Consider the following 12,088-nt stretch of genomic DNA (forward strand, 5'->3'; position numbering starts at 1 on the left):
CACCCCCACCCCACCATCCTTCCCTTGGCTGTCTCTTCCTTCCCTTTACATCTCGGGTTAGATAAAGCTTTTTTCAGAAGTCTCCTCTGACTCTCTCCTTTCCACGCTGTCTAGCAAGCCTGAATAGGTGTCCTTCTTGGGTGTCTGCAGCACTCTGGATTTACATGATCCCCTGTAGCATTTACTAGACAATATTGTAATTTGTGTTACTTGTAGTTTATACTATAGGTAGCCTAACCAAGAGCCATTCCTACTTCCTACTAGAACGTAAATGTAATTCAAATATCGACTTGCCCTTGCATGCATTTAAGGGAAGATGAACCTCAACTCTAACCCTCATGAGGGACACCTGATTGTCTAAGCTAATCATAATGTATATTTATGTGCTAGTGATTGGTTTAGTCATTGATATGTGATACAATTTTCGCCAAAGAAACATTGAAGGGAAGTCTTCTGGGGGGCGACTGTCTGGGAAAGATTTTTCTCTACCTTAAAAGAAGACTTAAAGAAAAGAAGAGCCTCTTTTTCTAATAGTCATTGCTTTTTGCATGTGATAGCTGGAATTGTGACAGACATCTTGAGATCATGGGAGAACGAGGCAGAAAAATCACCAATACCTGAGGATGGCACTATAGGAAGATGGAAGGACCCAGACCTCTGAGAATGTTACTGAGTCACTGAGTGACCTTCCCATCTCAGGGCTGCCTATGGTTCGTCAGTTATGGTTTTCTGTTACCTGCAGCTGCAAACTTTCTAACTATCACACTTTTCTGTCTTCCTCACTGCACTGATATTGATATGATCTTATGTTTGGAGACAGAATTGCAAAAGAACTAAGAATGTAAATAAAACATCTTAGATGACTGCGTGGCCTTATGGTAATAGATAAGAAAATTTATTATTAATGTGATATCTGATAGGGAATCAGAATCAGCTTTTGAGGAAAAGGTTGTAGAAATTTTACGATTTTGAACAAAGACAAGAAAAAACCAGGCCAGAGAATAAGATGAAACTGCAACAGCCCTTTGTAAAGCAGGATTTGAAATGATCACAGGGATTGTATTGTACCAAATTCAGAAGCCTCCAGAAATGCGATCTAATTCATTTTCTTCTCTGCTTCGCCTCTTGCCTTTAGCTTTCTTTCCCATCCCAGCTCTAGTTTTCACTTCAAAAGCTCAGAAATTTCAAAGGGGGAAAACACCTACCAATATATTCACCTACACTCTAAACAAAGATCCAAGAAAAGGTCAAGGTGATATCCAAAACCACAATTACATTAACTTTTCAGAGATTTGTATACTGAGCTATGCAGTAGTCTCTTTGCTTTCTCAGAATTTCTTGTTAGAAATAGGAGTTTGAAGACAGCAAGATAGACAAATCCTCTACTTTTTGGTCTGTAAGCCTCTAGAAAGAATTGGTGAGCTTAGATATCGATGATAGGTAGATAGGTAGCTTCTTCCTATCTTTATTCTCATGCATTTAAGTGCATAGCACCCTGCCATTTATCAATAATAGAGCTAACTCTTCATTTTTGTATGGAAATGAAAGATAATGATAGGTAATATGGATAACTAAGATTATTGCTTGATCACAATTTTTTTTAAATTAGTTAACAGTTAAAGCTTCTACTAGAGCTGCAAATAGAACTGATAGTAATCTTCTGGATATAGCCCCTTGTGAAACGAGACAATTTGTGTGAGATAGAAGTGATCTCATCCTTGAAAGTTTGGTGGAAGCTGTATGTAGAACCATCCGAGCCAAGATTTGTGATGGTTTGTTTATTTACTAATTTGGAGGGGGTGTGACTAAAATTAAAAGGAGCCCTGGTGGCGCAGTGGTTAAGTACTTGGCTGCGAACCAAAAAGTCAGAGGTTCAAACTACCAGCCACTCCCCAGGAAAAAGCCTATGGGGTAGTTCTACTCTGTCCTATAGGGTCACAATGAGTTGGAATAGACTTGATGGCAACAGGTTTGGCTTTTTTGGTGTCTACAATTATAACTATTGATTCAATTTCTCTAATGGTTTTAGGTCTAGTCCAGTTTTTTATATCTTACTGAGTCAGTTTGGTTTTTATTTTTGTTCTTTTACATTACTATCAAGATTTTAAAGTAAGCAATGAAAAAAATAATGCAACTTTAAAAATGCACAATCATCTTTCTCCCATGACCCTAGAGCTCCACTGTCTTAACAGAGTAGCCCCTCGCCATACGTAGTTCCTGTTGCTGTTAGTTCCCATCGGGTCCACTCCGACTCATGGTGAGCCGTGTGCGTCAGAGTAGAATTGTGCTCCACAGGGTTTAGGAGCAGATCGCCAGGTCTGTCTTCCAAGGCAACTCTGGGTGGGTTTGAACAGCCAGTCTTTCAGCTAGTAGTCCAGTGTTTTAACCATTTGCACCAACTAAGTAATTGAAATGTGGTTAGTCCAAACAGAGATCTGCTGAAAATAAAATATGCACTCTGAATTTTTAAGACTTAGTATGAAAATAAGAATGCAAAATAACTCATTTTTTATATTGATTACATGTTAAAATAATAATATTTGAGAAATATTGGGTTAAATAAAATACATTCTTAAAATTATACTTGTTTTAAAGTATAAAACTTGTTTTCTTGTTGCATTTTAAAATGTGCCTACCAGAAAATTTTAAATTAAATATGCGTTGTGCACTGTATTTCTACTGGGCAGTACTGTTAGAGGGCATTCTCCTGCTCTAGCATGCATTTAGCTCTTTTAAAATGGTGTCCTATACTGGCTATATTGACATATGTGGAATCTCTGAAACGGAACATGTTATGATAAAAAAAGCATACTCCTTCTAAATAAATGAGTGATCTTGGAAAACTCACACAACTTTTCTGGGTCTCCATGGCTTCATCTGCAAAATAAAAGGGCTGTATGAGATGATTCTTAAATTCCTTTCTAACATGCATATATTTAATGACTTCACAATTTCCCCAACTGATTCCAAGGCCTGGGCAAACACTTCATGTGATAATTCCTTTAGTTTAACACATATTTTTGTGGCATCTATAATGTGCCAGGTGCTGTGATGAGGTAATTTTACCTCTAAACATCCTCTACTGTATTTAGCAGTATTTTTTTACCTTGGCAACTGTTTAAAAAATATTTACAGAATGAATGAAAGCATTATTATTCTGCGCAGTTTTAGACATTAACGGAGAAAGGAAACAGATACACGTGCACGCATGTATGTGGGCACACACACAAACACACTCACATTCCAAGAAACTGGCTTTGAATGAAATTTTAAAAAACAATTTGAAAAACTGAGTTGTGATTCTTTAGCAGCAACTCGAGTACCCACATAACGGGAATGGTCTCTGAACCCTACAGCTAAAAATGCCTTGCTCCTTCTGCAAATGGAAAATGCACTGTGATTCTAAGTAAACAGCACTCCAATCTTAGCTGTCTTTGTCCTCCTTGAGGCTTAACTGGGTCAATAATTAGCAACACAGCTCTGGAGCTGAATGAAGGAAGAGGGTGATGAGCAAGCGCAAATGAACTACCTTAAAAAAGCAATAGCATAAAGCCAGAGAGCACTTGAGGCTTGTCCTGTAAAGGTGTTCACATTAGGTGGACCAAGAAATGAGATACTGAAAATTAATAAACTGGAACCTAGCTGTGCGAGCTTACTTAACGAAGTCCACCGTTAATGGAACGAACATGTTTTTACCTTGTAATTTAACAAGGACTTCTAAAATTATTCTAAATGTTTCTCAAATAATGCTTCTCTAATTTCACTGGGGTTCTTAAACTTCTTTTCAATTTTCTTTCGAAGCTATAAGAGAAAGAAATGACGAACCAGTCTGATATACTGAAAAGTGTGCTGATATCGTGAAATTTGATTTCTAGTCTTAGAACTGCTACAAACCTGCAATATAAAAGTGAAAAGATAGTTTAATCTTTTTGGTTGGTTCGTTTATCTGAAAAATGGGATAAAGCCCTATATGTATTCTAAAAGTTAATGAGGGCATTCAATGAGATAAGGATAGGGGAAAACATTTTGTAATATATAAATGCTGTACAAACCTAAAATACTGTTAAACATAATCATCACAGAAGTTTATGAGCTGAAATCTAGTAATATTACATGTGGTCATAGATCCAAAAGAGAAAACTAAGAAAAGCTGTATATACCAAAAATATTACATCTATTATTAGAGATAGCAAAATATTCATAAAGCTAATATTTAAAGACAAGTGGTATAGGGGTTAACTGTGCAGACTCTGAAGACAGACTAGTACCATTTGAGGTTTGATTCTGCTATTTATGAGCTGTGAGCTGTGTGATATGGGGGTGTATCATCTCACCTCTCTATACCTCAGTATTCACATCTGCAAAATGGGGAAAATAATAGTACATAACTCACATGTTTGTTGTGAGGATTCAAAGATTAAAGTATATTTAACACATAGAATGGTGCCTGACACATAGAAGGTATTATATAAGTCTAGGTATAATTTAGGCATGCATTCTACCATGCTTTGAACTCCAGGTTGACATCCTAGTTAGACTTGACTTTGATTTGTTTGAAAAATAGCATGACTTTCCTGTATACACATCAGATGCTGAAAGGATCACAAGTGTATGCTGGGAGAGCAAATAAAAACAACTTTAGTACATAAGTCACAAAAGGATAGCCTAGATGAAAACCAAAACAAACAAAAAAAACAAAGCAGTTGTAGAGTCAAATCTGACTCATGGTGACCCACGCATTATGGAGTAGAACTGCTCCATAAAGTTTTCTTGGTTGTAATCTTTACGGAAGTAGTTTGCCAGATCTTTCTTCTGTGGAGGCGCTGGGTGGGTTTGAACCACCAACCTTTAAGTTAGGAGTCGATAACTGCTTGTGCCACCCAAGCTCAGGTAAAATAGATGGTAAAATAAAGTACAGTCATGGGATCTTTGCAATATTTGTAGTTCTCTTTATTTTTACATTTTTCTCAAGTACTAAAATAACAACTAAAAGTGCCTTGAATTTGTATTATGTTTTTAAAAATGACTTTTGCATCCATTACCTTATTAGAAGTAGGGCAATTAAAGGTCAACAATGAACTTCCTCTCACGCTCATGTATCTCTTTGAGGAATCAAATCTATTGAATATTTGTACTTCAGAAAATGCTGGGCTTTTTGCCAAAGACTTTCTGGTAACTCATAAGCTAAGCTTTTCATCTGAGCCAACTCCAGGTCTAGAATGACCCAGAGGAGCGACTCATATGCTCAGCAGACCTTGGCTGCCCCTATGCTGTGTCTGGGACTACACCTTCAGCGTGCAGCTATCCATCAGTAAGTGGATCATTGAACTATACCCTCCCTGGGAGGAAGCCAGTTTGGATTCACCACAGAATCCAAGAGCATGTGGCAGAGAAGGAGGCTGACTAGTAGGGGATTTCCTCTAGGATTTTCCCATAGGCCATGCCCAGCTGCATCACCGTTTGTTAGATTCAAGGGCCATTTTCCAGACTCCACCTACTGCAAAGGAAAGCCTCAGGCTGTTTCTTATCTAGTTTGATCAACTGTTAGTTAACATAAGCTTGTTGAGTCAGAAGCCCCAGATCAGGCAGATGTGGCAGAGATGGGAATTTTGGGCAAATGTTTTTATGGAGTCATTTGCTAAGAAAACCCCCTAGCAAAAATCGTCGAGATACACCTGTTAAATCTAATCAGATGCTTGCTTGAGAAAGAAATTTTCTCAGAAATTGTCCGATCAATGTTTATCTCTTTTGTTTAAATACTTATTAAAATCCTTTCTTAAATATATTATGATGAGAGAATATACTAAACACATGCTAACCTTTAATTATTAAGCATCGTGAAATGTCTGAAGGTCATGATTTAGATTAACAACCATAATATTTAGCTACAGAAAGGTATAAAATTGAGTGCATTTGTATCACTCTAGGACAAAACAAGGTGGTTGGATATATTCTTTCATCATCTTGTGTTTTTTGATTTGGTTCCTTTCTCCTACAGTGTCAAATAATGTAAAAAACCTGAAGGCTACTTATTTAACACCTTTCCCCCCAACACCTAGAACAACACCTGAACCATATTAAAAAACCAAAAAACCCATTGCCATCAAGTCAATTCCTACTCATAGCGACCCTATAGGACAGAGTAGAACTGGCCCATATGGTTTCCAAGGAGCAGCTCGTGGATTCCAACTGTCAACCTCTTGGTTAGCAGTTGTAGCTCGTAACCACTACGCCACCAGGGCTCCTGAACCATATTAGATGCTCAAAAATGTTTATGGAATGAATAAATAAACATCTGAGAAGCTCGCGTCATCCTAATAATGCTAATATTTTTATTCATCTATAGACATGATAAGTGAACACACTAAGGGAAATTGATAAAAATTAAACAACACAGCAACAACAGAAATGTTTTCCTTTCCAGGAACATCATACGAAGTTATAAGCTTGCAAAGGCAAAAAGTAATCTACAAATTATAGAGTATTATTAAATGAGCCAAAGCCATTCCATAAATAAATAATGCAGAACTTCTCTAAAGTTTGTTGCTATTATGTGTAAACCCTTGGGATGAAAACTGGGAGTCCTATTTGTAATATGTTCCTCACATTAATGAATGAACTACATACACAATTCATGCAAGCACGTCAGCCAAGCATTACTCTCGGGGACTAGAGGGGCATTTCAGTAACAAGAGCTAAAAGCATGGAGCACTCTCTTCATTTGATTTGGAAGAGTACTTCTAAATTTTTTGATTCTTCCCAAAGCATAAAGCAAAATCTGGCAGAGAAGTGACATATATAATTGCAGACAATTTTCTCTTGCTAAAGAAAATTGGGTTGCTATAAGCTGGAATAGACTCGACAGCAACAGGTTGCACTACTGTGAGATGGATTGGACCCTATATCCAAAATGGCCACAGGTGACATGCTCTTTGTGGCACTCTCACACGTCCTCGTGAACCACGCCCTCCTCCAGATGGAGGGCATGTCTTTATGCTCTCCTACTCCCCGCTAATTTCAATTAAAAACTGTTTTCCAGAAAGAATCTAACCTCAGCTAGCCATACTTGTATGAATTCAAGCCACCATTTTACCTCTTCTTGAGGTATTTGCCTTTTTTAGTCTTGCTTCTGTGTAAAAAAAAAAAAAAAAAAAAAGCCAAAACAAAACACCCACCCCTTTTTACCGCCTTCATAAAAGAAATGTAAGCAGTAGGCAACAGGAAGATAAAGTCTTTTTGTTTATTTAGTTTTGAGATGAAAGTTCTTTCCCTGTCACTGAAATTACATATATAGACTAAACTGACCAATTAGCCATATTGTTTCAGTTACTTAAAGGGAACTGCCCAATTTATTTGTTACTTCTTTAGGTTGTAGCACTTCTGTGTTTATGCTCAACCTTTGCTTCTTCAGCCTTCTAATTCCTTTCCTTAAAGTCTGACACACATTTCTGACTTCTTGATGGATGCCTTGTTCTAAGTGCTTAGCACGTCCTCAATGGGAACTCGGTCCAACAACAGTCATCATTTTCTCCCACCAACCCACTGTCCTATCAACTGGCCCATTTCCCAGTCGTGACAACTCAGTCAGCTCTGACCCTTTCATCTCCAAACCCCATTACACTGGTTGCATATTTCAGCTACAGTATACCTATACAATGTTTTCAGAAACTATCTTCTTTTATTTCTACTTCCATGGAAGTGTTTATAATCTCATTGCTTTTTAAAATAAAAATAAGATTTACTCATATTTTTCCTATGACTCACACTCTCAACTCAGAATGTCATATATATATGTATATGTGTGTATGTGTGTGTCTATACAGATTTATTTATTTATTTTAGGAAAACTCTATTCCATGGCCACAGATACATCCCTAAACAAAGACCCTGACTTCTTCAGGATCCAAAGCCACACTTGTTCCCATGTTAATTTCCCTATAGGGTACATCCTCCAATGGAGCTCCTTATTCTAGGATCTCTACAATCCAAATTTATACTTCAAGTTTCATTTCCTACAATTCCAGTAAAACACAGCCACTCTACATTACTCAAGCACAGGCCTTTATTTCCTATTTCTGTTACTTCCACTTATGTGTTTTCTCTCTGAGGATGGCGTCATCCTTCAAGACTCTAATCAGATGCTAGTTTACTTTAGCACCACCTTTCCTTAATCTTATACACACCCTTCCAAGCCACTGTAACTCTCTGTTCCTTGAGTCATAGTCCATTTATCTGACTCCCTCATTTCATTCATCATTCTCTGCTGGTTTCCTCTCTCATGAGATGGTAAGTACCCTTTTAACTCAGGCATCATTACATAATGGGTACTGAATAAACCATTTACTGAGTTAATTAAAGCCAGTCTATTTGACGTCAGTTGTTTCAGAGGTTCATATGATTGAAATATTCCAAACAATTTTTATTTATTTTTGTATTCACCGTGTAGACATGGCATAAATCATGGCTTATGACTAAGAGCCAATAATTGTTATTTTGGTTGATTATTTAAAAACATATATTTTCACTTTAGTTTAAATAATTATGGCATACAGATAGATAAAACTTTTCTTTACCAAATTTTGTTTTATGACATTTATGAAAATTGAAAGAAACACTATCATCCACAGTATGCGCTGGAGAACCTTAGATTCCATTATTGGTGACTTGCTTGCCTAAGGTTTTGTAAGACTGATTTCAAGGGACTTCCAGATTACTGTTAGTTTATTTTCCATCCTCCTTCACCCTTTCCAAGGTTTACTCGGCATTTGGCATAGCAATCTTCATTCTTCCCCAGTTCCTCTGTCCTTGAGAAACCTTAAGCAATTAACTTAAAGCTTTAATAGCAACATATTAATATAGGCCAAATGTGGCCAATTCTTTGACTGGCTAGCTCAACCCTTTTCACCCTTGCTATCCTTACAGAGATTAGAAAGCAAAATAAGAACTTTTGTATCTCCTTCACATTAGAGATGGTCATGTGGCAGAGTGCTGGCCAACGGAAAGTAAGCTGATGTCTTCTGGGGGCTTTGGAGAAGACTCGTGTTTCTGACAAGTGGAGTGGGTACAGGTAAAGGTGTCTTTTCCCACCACCTCCCCTCCTCTAGCCCCACATACAAGGTGCCTGTTAACACAGACAAAGCTGCAGCAGTCATTTTACCATGACGATTAAAAGGCCAAGAAAACTGCAGATACTAGTCCTTCACAAAAGGTGACAGATAACATCACTGAGCAGCGAAAACACCTGCAGTGACCAGCTACTTAAAACTCATCCCTATTTGTTCAAGCCATTGTAAGTCCAGGTTTCTTGTTACACCAAGGCCGACAGTTTGAGTTTTCCATGAAGGAAAAACTCTTCTTTGGCCACAGAGTGAGCTCTCAATTCAGTTGCAAAACCAGTTCCCGAGGTCAAAGCAGAAAAGGGAGGGGAGTGAGTTGGCTGTTTTCACAACACTCACTCACCGCTAAGGGGATCTCTGTTTTTCTCTTTCCTTATAGATGAAAGGTAGTATCTGTCTTTTCTCTTGAAGATTATTATTAATTATTTTCTACGTATGTTAAGAACGCGAGAAAATTGAATTAAATTTTGATGGAAAGGAGGGACCTTGTGATGAATTCACTGATTAAAATATATATATATATATATATATATATCCCATTGCTGAGTCAAATTCACCGATAGCCTAAAGATCATTGTAATCTGCTTCTTATGTGTGAAGAAGGCAGAGAATGTTGTAGTCCATCTGCTTTTTCTCACATTCCCTGTGCCAGAGACCTTAAAACTGTGATCCATAATTGGCAAGACTTCCATTCATTTCCATCATAAACTCAGGAAGCAGCGGAGAGTGCCTCTCCTGCTCATTATCAGAGCCATTAAGATCAGCAGTTGCAATGCTGCTTTTAGGTTTTCCGATTTTGTAATTTGCGTAGCCCAAGGTATTATTCATTTTTATGAAATGATTTTGGTTCCAGTCTTGCTAAATCCTGAAGTGTTCTAATTAAAGACTCCTCAGGGAGTTTGCCCTTAATCTGCTAGATTCAAGATTCTTCCATAAATAACCTGCTAGGATTATTTCTGGTGTTGATAATTTATCTTTAATTTTAATGCCCAACTTGTATTTTATACACATTTTTAAACCCCAGGGCAATTACCTCCTTAAGTAAATACAAAATTTTATGCAATATAAAACCAAAAAACCCAAACCCCTTGTCATTAAGTCAATTCCAACTAATAGCGATCCTATAGGACAGAGTCAAACTGCCCCAGAGGGTTTCCAAGGCTGGTGGATTCAAACTGCTGACCAATTGTTTAGCAGCTGTAGCTCTTAACCACTGTGCCACCAGTGCGGCCGCTATAATGAAAACAATACACTGTTAAAGGATGTATGCAAATCTTGAAGTCTGCAGGTCACGTTTAAGTTGATCCAAAGCTGAAAGCCTTCAAACAGAATAATATTGCTGCTTATATGAACAACAACAATAATAATAAAACCAGTCACCATCAAGTCAATTCTGACTCATGATGAACTCATGTATATGAGATTAAAACTGTGCTCCAGAGGGTTTTCAGTGGCTGATTTTTTGGTAGTAGATTGCCAGGCCTTTCTTCCAAGCTGCCTCTGGGTAGATTCAAACCTCCAAACTTGTGATTAGTAGCGGAGTGCTTTAACTGTTTGCATCACCTAGGGACACCATCTAAGTAACAGATATCCTTATATGTGTAATGGAGCCCTGGCTGTGCAGTGGTTAAGAGCTACAGCTGCTAACCAAAAGGTTGGCAGTTCGAATCCACTAGGCACTGCTTGGAAACCCTATGGGAGCAGCTCTACTCTGTCCTATAGGGTCTCTATGAGTCAGAATCGCCTCAACGGCAATGTGTTTGGTTTTGTTTTTTATATGCGTGATGCTAAGTTTTAGGACTCTTTCTTTTCGACACAAAGTTTGGTCATAAAACGCACAGAATCATTATATATCCGAGCAGTTCTGAATTTAATAGTGTCCTTTCTACACAAGTCTGATGTCCTTTGCAGGGCTGGCAACTTTTCTGACGGAAGCAGCTCTACGGGAGGGAATTAGGAAAAACCGGTTGCAGGTGGAGAGGGCTTTTCTTGAAGCTGTATTTGCAGTGCGAGGTCATTGTGTACAATATACTTAGATTTTATGTTAATTGTGGTGCATTGGGCTCAGTAACGCCTCCCAAACACCCCTTGATACCAACATTGTCTTATCGAGGTTTGTAGAGGAAACAGAACTGTATTAACCCTTTCACAGGTGAATAATCTTATTTTTGGTATTTTTTTTTTTGTGATGCCATGTTTTTTCACTAATAGAATGGATGTTGAATCATTGTTTGTTGGTAGCTTTTATTATATTGAAAAATGGGGTGCCAACAGCAAGCGGGCCATATTGGTGCTACGTTCCATGAAATACATGGTAATTGAGGTACATATAGGTACCACGGCCTAGGAAGTGCATCACACTTCCTAGTTACACGTGAGCCATAAACTATTTTACTCAACTTTCCAGAAATGCACACGAAATACTGAATAATTATTGCACTTGTGACACATAATTGTTATCACTTTGATTTACAGTGAGCCTTATGGGTACCATATTCCATGAAGTATATCACAAACACAGTACATGTCTGTACCGTGGCCCAGGAAGTACATTACCAACTCTCTTCATCCCAAAAATAACACTCAAATGTGGTGCAGACTAACTTCCTTGTTTTTTAGGCAGTTGCACAAGTATTCACCGTGATGCCAGAGCTTACTAAAGTGGCTCAAATGCCTGCCAATAAACCTGCAGGGGTGGAAAATGTAACCGGGACATATGTATCATTAAGCAGGCCGTCTTCCACCCTCCTCATCCTGGAAAAAAAATTCTTCTTAAAATACATTAATTAACCACATTCTATATATCTCTTTCAGGGAAGAGATCAACCTTTCAGTCAGTCATTCCTTGGCAAAAAAATAATATAAATCCTCTGGCTATTCCCACCTCTTCTTGAAAGTTACTGGTACATGTTGTTCCCTCTTCCTGCAACACTCTTCCCTCTCCCTTTTTACGTTTTTTTTTTTTTTTTTTT

At 37.8% G+C, this 12,088-nt stretch overlaps 1 protein-coding gene across 3 annotated transcripts in view; it reads right to left on the reverse strand.

Moving 5' to 3' along the window:
* PDE4D (phosphodiesterase 4D) overlaps positions 1-12,088 on the reverse strand; it is an 889,016-nt gene that overhangs the window by 364,993 nt on the left and 511,935 nt on the right. Inside the window, exon 1 of one of the 3 annotated variants that reach the window (XM_023734997.1) lies at positions 2,849-4,704. The exons of the other annotated variants lie outside the window; for them this stretch is intronic. Within the exon in view, the coding sequence (XP_023590765.1) occupies positions 2,849-2,928 (80 nt within the window). The 5' untranslated portion in view covers positions 2,929-4,704. Of the gene's footprint in view, positions 1-2,848; positions 4,705-12,088 lie in introns of those variants that run through there. 3 annotated transcript variants of the gene reach the window in all.

The sequence above is a fragment of the Trichechus manatus genome, unplaced genomic scaffold (assembly GCF_000243295.1).
Source record: "Trichechus manatus latirostris isolate Lorelei unplaced genomic scaffold, TriManLat1.0 scaffold00074, whole genome shotgun sequence".
NCBI lineage: Eukaryota > Metazoa > Chordata > Mammalia > Sirenia > Trichechidae > Trichechus > Trichechus manatus.